Here is a 16,481-nt window from a genome sequence, read left to right as displayed (position 1 = left end):
GGCTATAAAAAAAAGTCTTAATAAGAAAGTTCATAGGGTCTTCTGTGTAATTTTAAAAAGCTGGCTAGTTCACACTTCTAGTAAAACTACTATTAGAATTTTTTGATAGCCTCATTCAGCTAATCCTATATGGCTATGAGAGTGAAGTCTGGAATGTATACAGGAAGGGACAGAATATCAATATAAACCCTGCATGTCCAGTTCTGTAACTCGCTGTGCATTCACAGACTTTCCCCAACTATGGAGCTTGGATGTTTCCCTTACAGCTCATCATACTAAAAGATATTTTTAAATTCTGGTGTCATCTCACAGTAATAACAGCACAAACACCTTCCACTGCCAGACATGTTGTGAACTAACACGAACCCCGCAAAAAAGACACTCAAAATCTATACAGCAAATCTATCATAACGCAAAAGTAGTAACACCAAGGACTCAAACAACAAGAACCTTACCTGTGAAAAAGTACAGGTAAATTTTACACTTGTCCCAGAATACCAATACACCACCAAATGGGGAAACAAAACAAACCTGATTTCTAAAGATCCCTACACAGACACTACATGCTACAGAATCTCTCTCCTTGGTTACATGCATAGAGCAGACAGATGCTCACCAAATAAAGGATCACAAATTAGAACCAACAATATGCAGACAAAAACTGAAATGGAAACCCCAAGAAGTCAGACTCAGTGTGTAACAGTGGAAAAATAGAACCACGATTCTTCATAAAACAAATAAAATCAAGAAACATGAAGCAGAAATTATAATAGTAAATCCATACTAATAATATTTTAATACTGACAAATAGAATAACTTCTATTAATTAAAATGATATACATTTTTAAAACATTTCCCAAGCACCATAAAATATTTAAAAACAGCACATATATCAAATAGCACCCTTGCTGTCCATACCTTGGAAATCTTGATTTCCAGTCACCCCTGAGATTGTCGAGGATTAGGGGGCCCGCACAAACTTTATTCTCTCTCTCACACATACTCACAGAAGATTGGAAATTCCAGTTCTCACAAAAAAAAATATAAATTCCCCCTCTACTCTACATAAAATCATGATAAATCTTCCCAATTTCCCTGCAACTAAGTCAACCTAATACTGAATGTAAGCAGACACTATTCTAAACACTGTCCCTTCTAGCTATAAATGAAACAAAAGGTCAGGAAATACTTGAAACACACTCATTTCCCTCAGTACAAAATAACAAACCACTTCTTTCTCAGCACTGCTATATAATTACTGTTTAATAGACTATGGCTATGAGAAACCTTCCCATCTATCTGCAACTGCTCTTTCCTTTGTGGTAGCAGCCATGTGGCTGGGGTAGGAACCTCTCCTCATTGGTATGTCCTTCTGTCTTTTCCTCACTCTGCCTGTCTGACTGTACACAAAAGAGAACCATTAACAATCAATCCCCTGCTCCTCATTGGCTCTGATTCCAAGAACTACCATAGGTCCATTCAACTCAATTTTTCTTCTGTGGAAATATCCATTTAATCCTAGCAATTGTAGCAAGGTCCACTTGGTGTCGCTGCAGTTCAGTGTATAATACCACTGGCTTCCAGCCATGGTACCCCCCACCCCCTTGTAGTGGAGCCAGAGGGTAATTTATCATTTGCATAGGTGAGAAGGACTTCTGTAGGCTTCAAAGGAAATAATTTGCATTGGCCCCTCTCTTTCTTGACCAACAAAGGTACTGCCAAGTAATTCACATAACCATTTGCCCTTTACTCTTCTTCCCTTTGCAGTTTAATTCACCTTTGCTAGTCAGAGCAAGAACAATAATCTTAAGCTTCTGGTTTACAATTACACATGGGGATTGGAGAAGACTGGGAGCTGTTGCGCCCCCTCCCCCCCCCCCCCCCCCCCCCCCCCCCCCCCCCCCTTGGTTCACCACTATGCTGACACCTGAAGCAGAGGCTTCACAGGAGGCTGAATAGTGGTGATTTTGGGCAATGATAAGCTTATAAGGAGCAGCAGGGCATGCAGGTAGTTTTGTACAAGGCGAATTTTCAAGAGGAAGCATTTTGCTAAAAGAATGCATGGAAACAGTATCCACCACGTAGATTGGAAAATCCAAATTTTTGTGCACAGTCAATGCTTCCAACCTAAACACTTTTCTGGGAATGATTCTTTGCTATGTTGGGGCTAATTTTCATCAATTGGAATCTAGCTCTATTTTCCCAAGTTAGATCCCTTTGAAAATTGTCCTAATGATGCAGTTCATGCCCGCCCTGCTCTGAACCATGGAATTTTTTTTTCATTTCCCTGTGCATGAGCTTCCTTATCCCTTCGCCTCTCATATACACAGGAAAAAAAACAAACTGTATTACAGAGCAAGTATCTATATGAATTCCATCTCTACCATCGCTATCTTAGATAAAGAGCTGTCCTGTTATAACGTGCCATACTCGGATGGTTAAACACATTTTTTAAATTAATTTGAGGAAGCAGCATTCTACATTCCCATGTAGAGGTCTGACAATTCCAATGCCCTTAAACTAGAGCAAAGTAGCAGGGCGAAAAGATGCTCTGTCTATCGCTAGATGGCATATCATGGAGTACCTTCAACAGAGAAGCTCCTGAAATGAGGATTCTCACAGCGCTGTCACAATAGGCCAGCAACACATACACGGGTAACATATAAAATGATCAGCTTCGTTCTAATAACACTTTCATACCACCCACCTTCTGAGGAGCTGGGACCCTTCGAGGCCAATGAGCTAACCCACAAAAGTTTGCTACGAATGCAAATTACGTTCACAGCAAACACTGGCATAGAAATTAGCTACAGGGCAGCCAGCAAAAAGAATAACTTCACTTCACTGAGAAGTAGCTGCCTTTTTAGCAAAAACCGAATTTAAAGAAACTTTCACCTATAGTGGGTTATGCCTGATAGTTTGCTATTGCAAATTGCCAAATATATGGAAACTTTCACAAATAGGGATTCAGGCAAGCTTTCCATGTGTGGGAGCTTCCACATTTGAGTAAATGAGCCTCTTTGGGGCCGATGTAATAAGCCGCACTGAGTCTACTGCAGGTGTTCATACATGTTTTAGCAAGGGATTTTCTGCACTAGCCTTACTGGGTTTGTAATACGACTTTTAGTGCTAAAAATGCCCACCCTGAAAGACCCGCAGTATGAATAGTGCACTCATGCTAATTGCAGGGTAATAAGCCAGTTAGCTCTTACCCTGCAGTGCAAGGAAGCATGCTGGTGGGGAGGGTGCCTAGCGTGCCTCACGTGCCTCCTGGTCAGAGGCAGGAGTTAAACGTTTCACAGTAGACTAGGATGGCACCAAACCCCACTCAGACGGGCAGGGCAGGTCAAGTCTGCTGGGTTGGCCTGGCGAGTTTCCCCTCCCTTCCCAAACAAGCTAAAACCCTTCTCAGGTCGCTCTCACTTGTAAATAGAAGGTCAGGTTGGATCAAGTTGGCCCTTCTGCCGCTTGGCTTCCACTATAGTTTTCAGCATGAATCTGCAGTTCTATGGGTAAGCAAATAGCCACTGAGTAAAACAAAGGGTGTTTTTTTACTTCAAGCGTGCTTTTTTTAATTCATGGGGCATTTGCATTCCATTAACTTACTGCAGCGCACGGAGACCCCCTTTTTTTTTTTTTTACCACCAGCGCTAAAATTGAACTCCAATTTCAGCATTGGGTTTTATTACGTTGGCCTCTTTGTAAGCTATCTGGCATGCTACGCCTGCAGCGGACCCTTTTCCGTCCTCATCTTTCTAATCTGCTCCCATCTCTCTGGGCTTCACAGCTGTCTCCTCTGGCCCGAGAAAATGCTAATGGACAAGAATGTGGTGCAATGAACACCTTGCTGACATCAGGGTCGGTTCTTCTGTTTGGTGCTCCCGAAGCAACTGCCTAGTTTGTGTAAATATTTGGGGGGGAGGCAGCGAGGCAGCGAGGCAGCGAGAACCCTGGAACCTCCAGACGCCGCCTACTCACTTTTAGAGCACAGCACACCACAAGCAAGTTGGGAATGGGAGGTACGGAGATAGCGAAGAAGCTGGCTGGGTGGAGAAAGAGGAATGCTGAGTAGGAGAGAGTAAGGTGGAGAGTAAGGTGGAGAGAGAGAGAGAGAAAAAGCATTCGAGGCAGGTAGGTAGTAAGAGTGAGGATAAAAGGGCAACTGCATAAAGGGGAGAAAGAGACTGGAGCGATGCTGGTGTGCTGAGCAGAGAGTGAAGGGGAGAAAGAGAAGGATGCTAGTGCGAGAAGAAGAGAACCTGAGTACTGTGGGCAATGCAGGAGTGGCAGAGAGGGAGAGGGAGATGCCAGGCAGGAGCTGCTGTGATAGGCAGGGGTGTAAGGAGGAGGGCTCAAGATTAATGATTCATTTGAGGCACCCGGTACCCTTGGACTGGCCCTGGCTGACATTTATTAGTGCAATGGGTAGAAAGCCTGTGGTGTGGTCATCGGGGTGGGGGGGGGGGGGGGCTAGTGGATGGATAGGTGCAATTGTACAACTCTTCAAAGGCAAAGGAGTGGTGGAAGAAGCAGCCAGGTCAACATGGGGTAGCTATTATTAGCTATCAGCAGGGACAGAAAGTAGCGTGCAATGAAAAGCTGGAAACTATTGAAGGCAACACCTACGCCACTAAGACCACACTGACCCAGAATGGGGCTTTTCTCGGACTCTTTCCTGACCCTTTTTATCTGATTGCATTCCATTCCAGACAGAGTAAAAGCCATGAATGGCCCAGACCGACTCCTGCGATTTTCCATGGGAGCAAAAGAAAAAAATACACTTTTTCTCCCATAGGGAATAATCAGACTTGTGCAGGCCATAGGGAGGATGGCAGAACTTACTTCTGCTTTGAACTGGAGAACAAATATTCAGTGTAGAAGTCTCACGTGGCAGACATAACCTTTTGGGCAGCAGTGGAGGCAGAGAGGAGCCTGATAATTAGAAAGTACAGGAGGGATTTGCAACCTGAGCCCTCCAAATATCTCTATTCAGGCTTTTCTGAATAACATTTTGACACAGCAATTAGCGCTAAACTCCCCCTTTTGTGACTTGGATATTCAAAAACGGCTGATATTTGGCTACTATTTAGCCAGTGGAGGCCTCGACATGAAACAAGCCCAAAGTATCTGAACAGAATCAGAAATCAGACTTATAGGACCCTACATACTAAGCAGGTGTCTCATAGATACAAAATGTCCCTTAAGTGCATGCAGCCCATAGTCTTTATGATGAAACCATTGATTATAACCTTTTTAGATGTCTGGCTTTTTACAGTAGTCTTAAAGGAAGCCTTTCTTCCATGAGCAGCTAAACTGAAAAATCATGGAAATTAATGGAAGTTTCTTGCTTATAGGGAAGTGTCCGAGCCCACTGAAGAACAGGGATTTTGTAACACTGCGGTCCTGGTTACCACTTGGCAATGATTACATGATAATCAATTATTCCGTCAAGCACCCGGTAAGCTTTACCCCATGCATTTTCTAGGGGGTTCCACTTAAATTAGCATCTTCAATAACGTAGTTGCTCGTACATCCATATGTTTTGGTTAGGGTTCCTGGAACTGCTGACTGGATGCCAGACTGAAACTTTTCTGCTTCTACAGAAGCCTGGTTAACACTCGGAGGCATTTAATCCTCCGGCAGGAATACACAATTGCACTTGTATTTTACATTCTCGAGCCTTGCACTGCGCAGTCTTTTAATGCAAAGAAATCCAAGTCAGGATGTGGTTTACGTCCGTCAGAATCAGGCTAAGAAACTAAAATGTTCTTTCTCCATCTTTGGACCATAAAAAGACTGTTTCCTTATCTTTTTTTTTCTTTCTGCAGAAGTACCCTCCCCGAAAAGATTTTGTAAGAGCTGTATCTCTTCAGACAGGCTACCTAATCAAGGCTAATGGATCCAGCGGCTGTGTCCTCTATTATCTGACCCAGGTTGATCCTAAAGGTAAATGTGCCTTTGATTTTTGCAGTGCAGGTCTAAAGGTTATCCACATCCTCATCATAGATGTTCTCTGCACTTTACCATGATCTGGAGCTGTAAGGAACCGGAGGTAGAAGTTTGGGATAGGTACGGTTACGGAGACAGCTGAATCCAAGTGAGTTAAAACCAGAAGCATTACCAAGATGAGGAATAGGGAGTGACCTGATACGGAAGACCCAGGTTTGATTTCCGAGCCCAGCTTCTGCTCCTCGGGCTGGCAAGGGGTGGGGAAGCTGCAGAGGCTTCCCTCACAGCCTACAGGAGAGTGACTCGGATGTCACACAACAGTAACACGTATTGCTGAGATTCAGGACCTATATATAACAGATTGCAGAGAGAGCTCCTATCTGTGGCCATGGGCCAAGAGTCACAATATCTCTGGAAGGAGTGGGCTAAATGCAAGGGTTAACAATGGAAAACACCGACATCTGGCACCATAGTCCCATTTCCAAATGAGCCAAAAGAGCTGTAAGAAGCTGTGGGTCCACAAAATGAGGACTAGGATTTGTATCATTTGGCCACCAGATGGAGATGTTTCTAGACATTTGCCATGCACCTGCTCTTCCTCCTGGTTATTTTATCCATTACTAGCTCCCTTGCTAAAGACGGTGATTATTATGTTGAAATGAACAGGCTAAATGACCCCGAGCATTGCAAATGTAGTATGTGAGAAAACAAGGAAACTGCAGATATGTCATTTCGAGGAAACGTTTGATTAGATTAATCTATTACTACAAAAAGTATGGAACAGCAGTAACGTGAAGGTTGTGCTCCTACCCGCATTGCTGCGATGCTTTTCTTAATGGTGCTTCAACACCGAGCAGTTACAACACTGCTCTGTGTCCACAGAGGCTCTTATCTGCATTATCTACAGGATGCTGGGCTAGATGGACCACTGGTCTGACCCAACTTGGCTATACTTATATTTTAGCTTTACGTGCATAAGTGGTTTGTATTTATTAACAACTGAATTATATTTTCCCCTTTTACTATGCAGCAGAAATGTCCACTGCACACACTGAAAATGTAGAGACATGCTTTTTAAAATGTAGACGTATGTAGGCACATCCAAACTCCTCCCCAGTTCTGCCCCACAAGAATGCGTCCTCTCAGACCGAGTAAACATATGCATACGTGATAAATGCATGTACGTTTACTGGCGTAGCAGGCGGACGATTCTACATGTAACAGACTGCTTTACCTCCAGAAATCCTTTTGAAAATTACCCTTCCTATGCAAAAGGTTCAGTATCAATACTGAATACCAAATTTAAGAGAGTTTAATTTTCAACCATGTGTTCTCTTTGTCTACATCCTTACAGGATTTCAGTGCATTAATCTTCTGAAGTCCATTTCTTTTGTAAAAGACAAAAGGATTTTTTTTCGCCCCAGTAAAATGACCATGGTGTGTCTGCATGCAAGTCTTTTGAAATGCTGACTTAGTTACTGTAGGTGACACCTTTTGAATGTGAGTCAGATGATCTGCTTTCTTCCCTTTCACTCATTTAATATAAAAAAAAATAGAGTTTCCAAGTACAGCAAAGGAAAGATTCTTTGTTAGAGAGCAGATTCTATGATGGTAAGAAAATTATACATTTGCAAAATCAATGAACACTAAAGGCTTTATTTAGGTCTATTGCAGCCATCTTCTGGGGTACTGACTACAAACATTTTATCTCACACTCTGGGAATTAGTACCTGTTTGAAAGCTTCTTTCCCTTCAGCTTTTATTTCCTGATGTACTGTTTACATAACAGATTATATGTGCTTATATAGTCTTTAGTAGTGTCTGTTCATTATTGTTTCTATTGCCATGGTTTCCACTGTTCACTTTTGGAACTGGAATGAAATATGAATTTTTGAATATACATCACATACCTCGTCTGGGGACTGAAGAACTGCAGAAAGAGAATTATTAATCTGCTCATCTAAATCCCCAGCTACTGTGGACTATATATTCCCATTAACACATTTATACCTTGTGGGGCAGATCTTCACATCTACGCCCGATTTTATAACATGCGCACGGCAGCACGCACATGTTATAAAATTCAGGGTCGGCGCGCGCAAGTGGTGCACAATTGTGCAACTTGTGAGTGCCGAGCCACGCAGGCTTCCTCCGTTCATTCTGCCGCCCCCCCAGCCCTATCTAAACCCCCCCCCCCCCCCCACTGTTATCATTGAAATTATGCCTACCGTTATCATTGAAGTTACGAGGCCGGCCTGCTTCGTAACTTGCATGCGCCGGCCGGCCTCTAATTTTGAATGAGAAGCAATCAGCCCAGCTTTGAAGAATTAATTGTGATTTATTGGTTCGTGATCTTGCACATAAAGAAAAAAAAGTCCCACATGGCTCGCTTAGCTAAATGTTTTTAAAGACCTCATGCTATGTGTTTGTAGAATCGGAGCCATTTTTGTCACAGATGTGTCGAATGTGCAGGCCGGTAGTAGTAACAGACATCTTGCTTGCTCACAGGCTCTTTACCAAAATGGGTGGTGAATAAAGTCTCCGAGTTTGTGGCCCCAAAGGTAAGAAAACCTCATTGCTCTTCAGCCTGTTTATTCTAATAAGGAAAAGAGCAATTTCCTACAAAAGTGAAAGCTAGAAACGCTTCTGGAAATGCAGCAGGTGAAAGTGGAGGAGGTACAGGAGATGCTAAGATTCAGCATTAATGGGCAGCGTATGCCACAATAAGGCATCACAGAAGACAAATTAACTTTCTTTTTACATAGACACAGCTGGCATTAAAGAGATACAGAGCTAATTAATGCCCACAGCACATATTTTGACACTTCCTTTCCCACACACACCAACCCCCCTAGTTGCTCTCCAATTTTGTCAGTGGGAAAATCTGACATAGGAGCTAAACAAACAGGATACCCAAGAGATTTGAGGTTTTGAAAGAGATGATTTTCGACTACCAGTTCACAGTAAAACAGAATGGTTTTCCTGTGACAAATTAATCTCATCCTTACAAAATAATGCAACAAAACTTTTCAAAATAAGTTACCTAGTGTCACTATATTTCCATTTATTTTTATATCCTAAATCTAAAGGCAGCCCCCAAGGCAGATGAAAACAATCAAAAAAGAACATAGCATCCAAAACAATCAAACTTTGGCTAACAAACACTAACTCAACCCAAAGAATACCATTTTTTGGCATTTTTAACATTTTATAGATTTAGCCCTGTTCTCCATTTTCTATCTTTTAACCAATTGTCAATCCACAATAGGATGAAATTTAATTTGGAAAACTGCAGTGATGCACATAGGGAAAAATTAATCTCAACTACAGGTACACAATGCTGACTTCTGTATTGGAAGTCACTAACCAGGAATAGGACCTTGGAGTCCTTGTGGTCAATACATTAAAATCCTCAGCTCAGTGCATGGTGGCAGTCAAAAAAGCAAACAGAATGTTAAGAATGATCTGAAAAGGAATGGAGAATAAAACACAATATCATATTGCCTCTGTATTAATCCATGGTGCGACTGCACCTTGAGCATTGTGTGGAGTTCTGCTCACCCCCATCTCAAGAAAGACATAGCAGAACTAGAAAAGATGCAGAGAGCAACAACAATGATAACAGGGTTGGAACATCTCTCCTGTGATGAGAGGCTAAGCCAGCTCGGGCTCCTTAGCTTGGAAAAGAGATGGCTGAGAGGGGACGTGATTGAAATTTATAAAATCATGAGTGGAGTGGAACAGGTAAATAAAGGATGGTTATTTACCCTTTCAGATAGTACCAAAACAAGGGAACACGCCATAAAACTAACACCCAGCACATTTAAATCATAGAAAGCACTTTTTCACTCAGCGCATTATCAAGCTGTGGTATCTGTTGCCAGAGGACATGATCAAGGTGACAAGCATAGCGGTGATTAAAAGAGGTTTGGACAAGTTCCTGAAGGAAAAGTCCATAACACATTATTGGCCAGATAGACTAAAGAAAGCAATTGCTATCCCTGGGAGTAACATGAATTAGATCTACTTTATGGGATCTGCCAGGTCCTTGTGTCTTGGACTGGCCACTGTCGGAGACAGAATGCTGGGCTCGATAGACCTTGGTATGACCCAGCATGGTCATTCTTATGTTCTAAGCTAATTTTCTTTTATTCAGTACTTCTAAAGCTTTTATATTCTTCAAAAATACCAATACTATTGCAATCTTATTTCTACTTTCTTACAACATATATCCAAAAAGATAAGGGGAAGGGAAATAAACTTTTCAGATTCTATTTATTTAAAAAATGTTTCTCATTTGACTTCTTAAAATGGTTTTCATCATAAGGCCCTTTTAACCATTTAATATCAAACTAGTATTGTCAACTTGAAATGTTCATTCTTTTTATTTGTTTGTTTATTTGTTTAACTTCTCCTCCTCATGTAGACTTCAGAACACCAAAATCCACACTGCCCGAAGATACAATTTTAAAAACACAGGACTTAAATCTCAATATACTAAATTACTTGCAGTTACACTGTAAACAAACTGCCTGTTTTGAAGGAAATACATAAAACTCAGTTGCTAACAGACCCAGGTTTTTGGAGGGAGACTATAGGCTTGACCTGAATTCTTGAAATTAAGCTCTTTGCGGAGGCAGGCATTGTACCTGAATTATTAATAGTGCTGCAAGGTGCCGTGAGCATTATTTGGATATCCAGTGTATTTATTAATTTAAGTTGACCCTATAGCTCCATGTTGAAAGGAACAGACTGAGCCAATTCCAGTTGCTATATTGCACGTCTGGACTTGCAGTTCCAGTTTTTCAAGATGCAAAGCAAATAAAACCAGGACTGGCTCTGCCTGTTCCTTTCTTCCTAAAGCTGTACGTCTCCCTAATTTAGATGCATTTAGGTATTCCTAATGCTGATGACCAATGGAAAGGGCAGGACTCAGTGCACTGGAATGTGAATTTGGAAACCCAGAATAGGGTAAAAATTTGTCTCCAAAAATGGTTTCACTTGGCAGCTACGTAAAACCCACGGAACAAGGGGCAAACCCTGTTCCCCCAACCCTGTTTTTTATATTCCCCCCTCCCCCCGCGCCCTTATCATCCCACTCTCACCAGAACAGAGCGGCCTTTTTTCTCACAGTCCCTATGAATTGTCCACGTCTTCTTCATTGGAAATGAAGGAACAGTATGCCGGCTTGATCGCCCTACAAGAAGAGAAAAGGAAAAAAAAAAAAAGAGAGAGAAAGTGATCAGAGCTCGCGGAGAAAATGTTTTTAAAAGTAGGAAAACACAAAAGATCGCTGGCTGGTAAAATGGGATTGAAAGAAAGCAGTTTTCTTCCTCTCTGGGATCTCCTCTTCTCCAGATCAAAGCAGCACTTGAATTTCCATCTTTAGGGAGTAACATCCCAAATCGGTAAAATCAACACGTCTCCTTTCCAAGCCCCTCACGTGACGTATGGCTGTAAAACTACTTTATGAAACTCAATATTGTATCTTAGTTCCTGCCTCGTTAAATGAATGCTGAGCAGACATTCCAAAGGCTTTATATTAGTTTAAGAATGGGAACCTGCTCATGAATTAATTAATGCAATGTTATGCCATATAGGGTGGAAATATCAGGCGGAGGCTGGCAGACTAAATACCCACACACAGTTTGCAATTCTGAATGGAGGTTAAATGTCCAGTGTTTAAATTAACTCCCAGCTGCCTCAGTAAGGCAAACTAAGATAGACTCGATATTGGTTGTGAAGAACAAAGACACACACACACACCCCCACACCCACCCCACTGATATCATTATTATTTGTATTATTATTATTGTTGTTATTTCTCATTTGCAGCTCTCAACACCTAAGACACAAATCGAACCACCAATAAGCATTAAGCAGACACTTGACGCCAATAGTAAAAAGCAGTATAAAAGAACAAGTGTTAGAAATGTTTGGTACAGCACTGAAGAAATGGAATTGAGCATTAAGGGTAGAGAAACTGAAGTGCCCTGCATGGCCAGCTTTTCGGAGCTTCTCCTTTGGTTCACTGCTGAAGGCTTCGGTTTTGACCCAAATTTTTGCAAATCTCTTAAAAACTCTGTGAGACCTGGTTAGAAAAGCAGAGCAGCAGTACAGTGCAGGGCTGCAAAGGGTGGAGCTGGCCCATCCTGTATTACACCAGCAGACGTGAGACCTGCTCAGCCGTGGCGTATCCATCACCAGAGAGCCCAAAATCTAGAAATACTCTGACATTTAGGGAGTAATTCTGTAACATCGCACCTAAGTTAGCCAACAAAATACGTGCAGACATTGAGAACATAAGGACACCATTTTTTTTTTTTTTTTAAAGTGTCATCTGTGCTTTGAGGGACTAGACTCCAAAAATATCACAAAATCCATACTGGAAGTAATCTCTGAAACAACTGGCTAGGCAAATGTTTTCCCCCTATTACTCACCATAAAAAAAAAAAAAAGAAAAAAGATTGTTTCCTTTCTTACCTCAGTAACAGTGACCCATACTGCTTCCATTCCCAGGTATTTTGTGAAGAAGCACAGAACCCTGCAAAACAAACGTCACTCAGAACCTATATAGCAAACCTTCCATCCCAAAACAGCATTGACTCCCAGACATCAAAGAGCATCAATCCTACATATGAAAAGCGGGTACTCGGACATCACTACTCCTACCACTACCAAACATTTTTATGGCACTACAAGGTGTAAGCAGCACAGTACAAATAAACAGAAGGGACAGGCCCTGCTCCGAGGAGCTTACAATCTATTTAAGCAGACCAACACGCGTTTGGGGAGAATAAAGGATAACATTTAAAGTCTCAAAGGTGGGGTAATAGGTGCAGTTTAATTGAAGAGGGAGACCATTTTATCTCATTTCCAGACTGAAGTAATACAAAACCCTGCAAAAAAAAAAACAAAACAAAAACACAGAGCGAATATGTAGCACACTTCCTATTACGAAAACAAAACAAGTAGGACTGGTACAGATCCCTACGCAGAAACTTCATGTTAGCAGAATACCTCACCTCAGTCACACATGCAGAACACTAAATACAGACTGAGAGAGCACAATTAGAAGTAGCAATCTGTAGATAAAAACAGAAGTCTTCTCTGCTCTGCCATCCATTTCAGCCTCACCCCTCCCCTCCTGTTCCCAACACCACAGCCTAAACCATGGGAACAAAACTGAAAGCTTAGGTCGTGTCAGAGGGATAGACACATACAAGACGAGCGCACTGTTTAACCCATGGCTGGACGTGGGTTTTGGATACGCGTATGCAATTCCTTATTCTATAAGGAAATTAGAATGTCCAAAGCGCGCATCCAACCCCCTGTGAAACTAATAGAGCTCACCACGTGCAAATGCATGTTGATGAGGCTATTAGCTATTCTCCCCAGATCAACAACAACCAAAAATGTGTGCCCGACCCTCATAAATTAGCGCCTGCCCAGAGCAGGCGTTAATTTCTGAGCAGCCCAAAAAGCGTACAGAAAAGCAAAAAATACTGCTTTTCTGTACTTCCTCTGACTTAATATTGTGGCTATATTAAGTTAGAGGAACAAAAAGGACAAGAATGTTAAAAAAAAAAAAAAAAAAAAAAAAAAAAAAAAAAAAAAAAATTTTAAATGCGCTGGTGGTTCAATTAACAAGTGTCCGTTTTCCTAACTATGGCTGTGCACAGGTCAGGAAAATGGAAGCTCGTAAAATTGAGCGTCCGTTTTCTTAGCCCGCTGACAGCCGCCTCTCCTGGGCTTCTGCTCCCAAGGAGGTGCTAGGAGGGCACATTTGTCCCTGGCACCTCCTTTGCAGTGTGACACCCCCCCCTCATTTAAATATTTGATTGCGCACCCAGGAGAGGTGGCTGGGCGTGTGTTAGGAAAGCTGGCGCTCAGCCCCGAGCGCCCATTTTCCGTTCCGATTTATTGGCTCGGCCTGAATGCGATTCAAACTGCTTAAAAAAAAACCTAAAATATAAAAAATAAACAAAGCCATGGTGAAAAGCAGTACTTGGTGTGGCTGTTTGTGTGCAGGAAAGACGCGAAGACAAAGTGATTAATAGCACTGACGGCTTTGTGGGATTGCGCAGCTGTCAAAATGTATTGCTGTGCTGGGACTGCTGTGGTTCTTTGCTGCCCCTCAAAAGCTCGCACCCCAGGCAATCTCCTAATCTGTTTAATGGTTAAACCAGCCTGGATTCATCCTGCCTTTACATATTTTGCAGGCCATGAAAAAAATCTATAAAGCTGGATTAAAGTACACGGAGTGGAAGCGAAAGCACAACCCCGAGTTCAAGCCCTGGGTGTACCCGGAGCAGAATACGCTGCCCAGTGTTGACATAGCTGAGCTAGCGATACAGCATGCACATGAATTGGAGAACATTGACGAGAGCGGTGTGTCCGAAGAGAAGATGCACATCAGCGACGAGGAAGACGGCGACTCTAAGGAAGCGTAATGGGAACCAGCTCCGGCTGCCCGTATCCCTCCCAACATCATGCTCTGCTCTTCCAAAGTCTTCTCTTCCTTTACAGGAGTGCTCTGCCGCTTCGAGACCTCTCTGCCAGCCATCTCCAGCCTTCTCCTGTAACTCTCTCTCCGTTCTCTGAAACTCTCCCCTGTCGCAGGCAAGGTTTTAACTCGACATTTCTTCAGTTCTTGCACTCGCTGTTCCCCAACCTCCGTGACTGAAAACCTTTTCCAGGCCTCCATCCCGCTAGCATTCCAGTGTCCATCCATTTCAACCAACCTTGCCTTATTCCAAACCACCTGCACTTTCCTTGGGAAACATTCAGTTCCTGAAATCTTCCTCTGTCCCTTCCCTGCCAATCCAAAACTCCTCCAGTGTTTCTCTGTATCTACAAAGACCATCTAGTTCCCCGCCCCCCCCCCCCCCCCCCCCCCCGCGCCTTCATTCGGCTAATACTTCCCCATTAACCTTCCTCTTCCTTCACAAAACCTCTGTGCTGTCTAATCTCACTTCTCTGAAAGGAGGTGTGAGAAATGGGGAGTTAATTGAAAGGGCAAGCCTGCTCAGAAACCACAAGTAAAAACAATTCTTTCAAACTTTATGTAGACATGTTGGCCTGCAGCAGAAGAGGTCAACCAACTCTGGCCCATGGATGGGCCTGGTTTCCTGTTGCTTTTGTTTATTTTTTTTTAATGTTTGAAATAAATTACTAGTGCGTCACTTCTGGTGTTTCTGCGGGCCGGCTCCTGTACTGCTCGGGGGGGGGGGGGGGTGAGTCACTCATCTAGGCCAGAACTGCTAGTTGCCAGGGGCTCCTAGGTGCAGGGTGCGAGTGACAGGAGAGAAGGGTGAACACTTACTCCAGTCCCACAGTCCCACCGTGAACCCAAGGTTCTGGATTTTCCTCCCTTAAGGAGGGAAAGAGAGTCATTCTCTGAGCTTCTGGAGTTACAGTTTTTTTTTCTCTGATATTGAGAATGGTAAGCTATATTCTTACTTCTGGTCAACAAAACCATATTTTGCAATTACCATGTGTGTACTCCAGAATTTCACTTCAATGGAAGGGTACGGTGTCTGCCACCAGCTGTACTTAATGTGTTAATCCCCATGTTTCCGTTTCTCACAAAATAAAAGGAAAAATGTCAGAGAGAAAAATGTTGTTTGGAGTACATTTGACTATTTTGCTGAACAGGTTAGAGGGGCCATTTAGTTATTCTGTAAATGGGACTGAAAATGGCAATTTCGAGTACGAGTGGCAGTCTGGTTTCTGGAGGAAAGGGGAGTCTTTGTAGGGTGTAATACCTTTTAAAGGACCAACAAGAAAGGGGATCTATTCACCCTGCAAAAAGCGCTGAGCATGGCCCACATTCTTTATTACCTGCTGCTAGCAGATGCAGTATGATCTTGATGATGAGTCTTGCTATCCTTTCTGCTTCCGGACCGAAGCCCATATTTTCTGAAGCAAAAGGAATGGCACGAGGTGGAGCTGGCTCTGTAACAGGTACCCGAAAATTGACAGTGTACCAGCATTCTGGGCCACCAACAGAAATTCTCAGGCCCAAAATAGAAATAAGACCCTTTATATTCTCATAAACCTGTAATCTGTTGCATTCTACTCCTCTCCCCTGCCCTCCAGTGCCCACCTGCCTGAGCCTTCAGTCACTCTGCCTCAGTGCCGTAGCTAGCCCATGGCCAATAGGCGCCAGATACCAAAGGCACCACCGCCACCAGCCACGCCACAGACGCTGCAATCTCCCTCCCTCCCACCCTGCTAAAGCACTGACAGGCATGCAGGCGCAGTGCTAAGCGCCTGGGAAACAGGGGCAGTGCAGGCAGGCAGGCAATGGAGCAGCAAGTAAGGAGGCCGTCTGCCGAAGAGGATCCCGGGCGAGCGGATCAAGCCAGCAGCAGCAGCAGCAGCATGCCCATTCTGTCACTTTCTGTGTCCTCTCCTGCAGCTAAAAAGGAGCAGGTGGCAAACCCTTCGGGCTTCGCAGACATCAGAGAGGCTGAGCAGTGCAGGCAGCAGGTATCAAAACGCTTGGGGAGAGACAAAGCGATCTCGGT

At 43.2% G+C, this 16,481-nt stretch overlaps 1 protein-coding gene across 3 annotated transcripts in view; it reads left to right on the top strand.

Annotated features, from left to right (window-relative positions):
* The window catches only part of LOC115079872 (START domain-containing protein 10-like), a 56,494-nt gene extending 41,360 nt beyond the window's left edge, over nt 1–15,134 (top strand). For all 3 annotated transcript variants that reach the window (XM_029583816.1, XM_029583817.1, XM_029583818.1), the window contains exons 3-6: nt 5,355–5,458; nt 5,829–5,946; nt 8,458–8,510; nt 14,172–15,134. In XM_029583816.1, the coding sequence (XP_029439676.1) occupies nt 5,355–5,458; nt 5,829–5,946; nt 8,458–8,510; nt 14,172–14,402 (506 nt within the window). In that variant the 3' untranslated portion in view covers nt 14,403–15,134. The remainder of the gene's footprint in view (nt 1–5,354; nt 5,459–5,828; nt 5,947–8,457; nt 8,511–14,171) is intronic.
* Nucleotides 15,135–16,481: the final 1,347 nt, after the last annotated feature.

This window comes from Rhinatrema bivittatum, chromosome 18 (assembly GCF_901001135.1).
Source record: "Rhinatrema bivittatum chromosome 18, aRhiBiv1.1, whole genome shotgun sequence".
Taxonomy (NCBI): Eukaryota; Metazoa; Chordata; class Amphibia; order Gymnophiona; family Rhinatrematidae; genus Rhinatrema; species Rhinatrema bivittatum.
Note: the sequence above shows the minus strand (reverse complement) of the source record. Positions and strands in the feature narration are given on the sequence as shown.